General features: G+C 35.8%; 1 protein-coding gene across 1 annotated transcript in view; it reads left to right on the top strand.

Annotated features, from left to right (window-relative positions):
* Positions 1–413, top strand: part of LOC119590836 (isocitrate dehydrogenase [NAD] subunit beta, mitochondrial-like) — a 50,172-nt gene that overhangs the window by 5,817 nt on the left and 43,942 nt on the right. The window contains 1 exon segment of the mRNA XM_037939594.1: positions 238–393. Coding sequence (XP_037795522.1) covers positions 238–393 — 156 coding nt within the window.

The following is a 413-nucleotide window of genomic DNA, read 5'->3' as shown; positions in this document are numbered from 1 at the left end:
CTAGGTCTTTTACTTCTCTTTGTAATAATTTAGTGATTATTACTACCATTATTAGTAATTTTCATACCAGAAATGGATTATCAAAGTCAAAGATAATGTTGATGACAATTCTATAATTATTGTTATTGTTTTATCATTAAAGAGGATTATCAAAGATTTAACTTATAACAAAGATACAACTGTCATATATATTATCATGCATTTCTAAATTTACCCCATTCCTATCCTGTATTCCAGGGTGCACGTCACACCTTCAGTGAAGCCGTAGGTAAGAATGTCGCCAACCCAACAGCTATGTTGCTTGCCTCGGCAAACATGCTCAATCACATCAATTTGCAGTACTATGGTGACATGATCAGGGCTTCAGTTGACCGTGTCATTCGCGTTGGGAAGGTAAGGAGCTCTATTCTGCC

This window comes from Penaeus monodon, chromosome 27, assembly GCF_015228065.2.
Source record: "Penaeus monodon isolate SGIC_2016 chromosome 27, NSTDA_Pmon_1, whole genome shotgun sequence".
Lineage (NCBI taxonomy): Eukaryota > Metazoa > Arthropoda > Malacostraca > Decapoda > Penaeidae > Penaeus > Penaeus monodon.
This window is presented reverse-complemented; position numbering and strand designations above follow the sequence as displayed.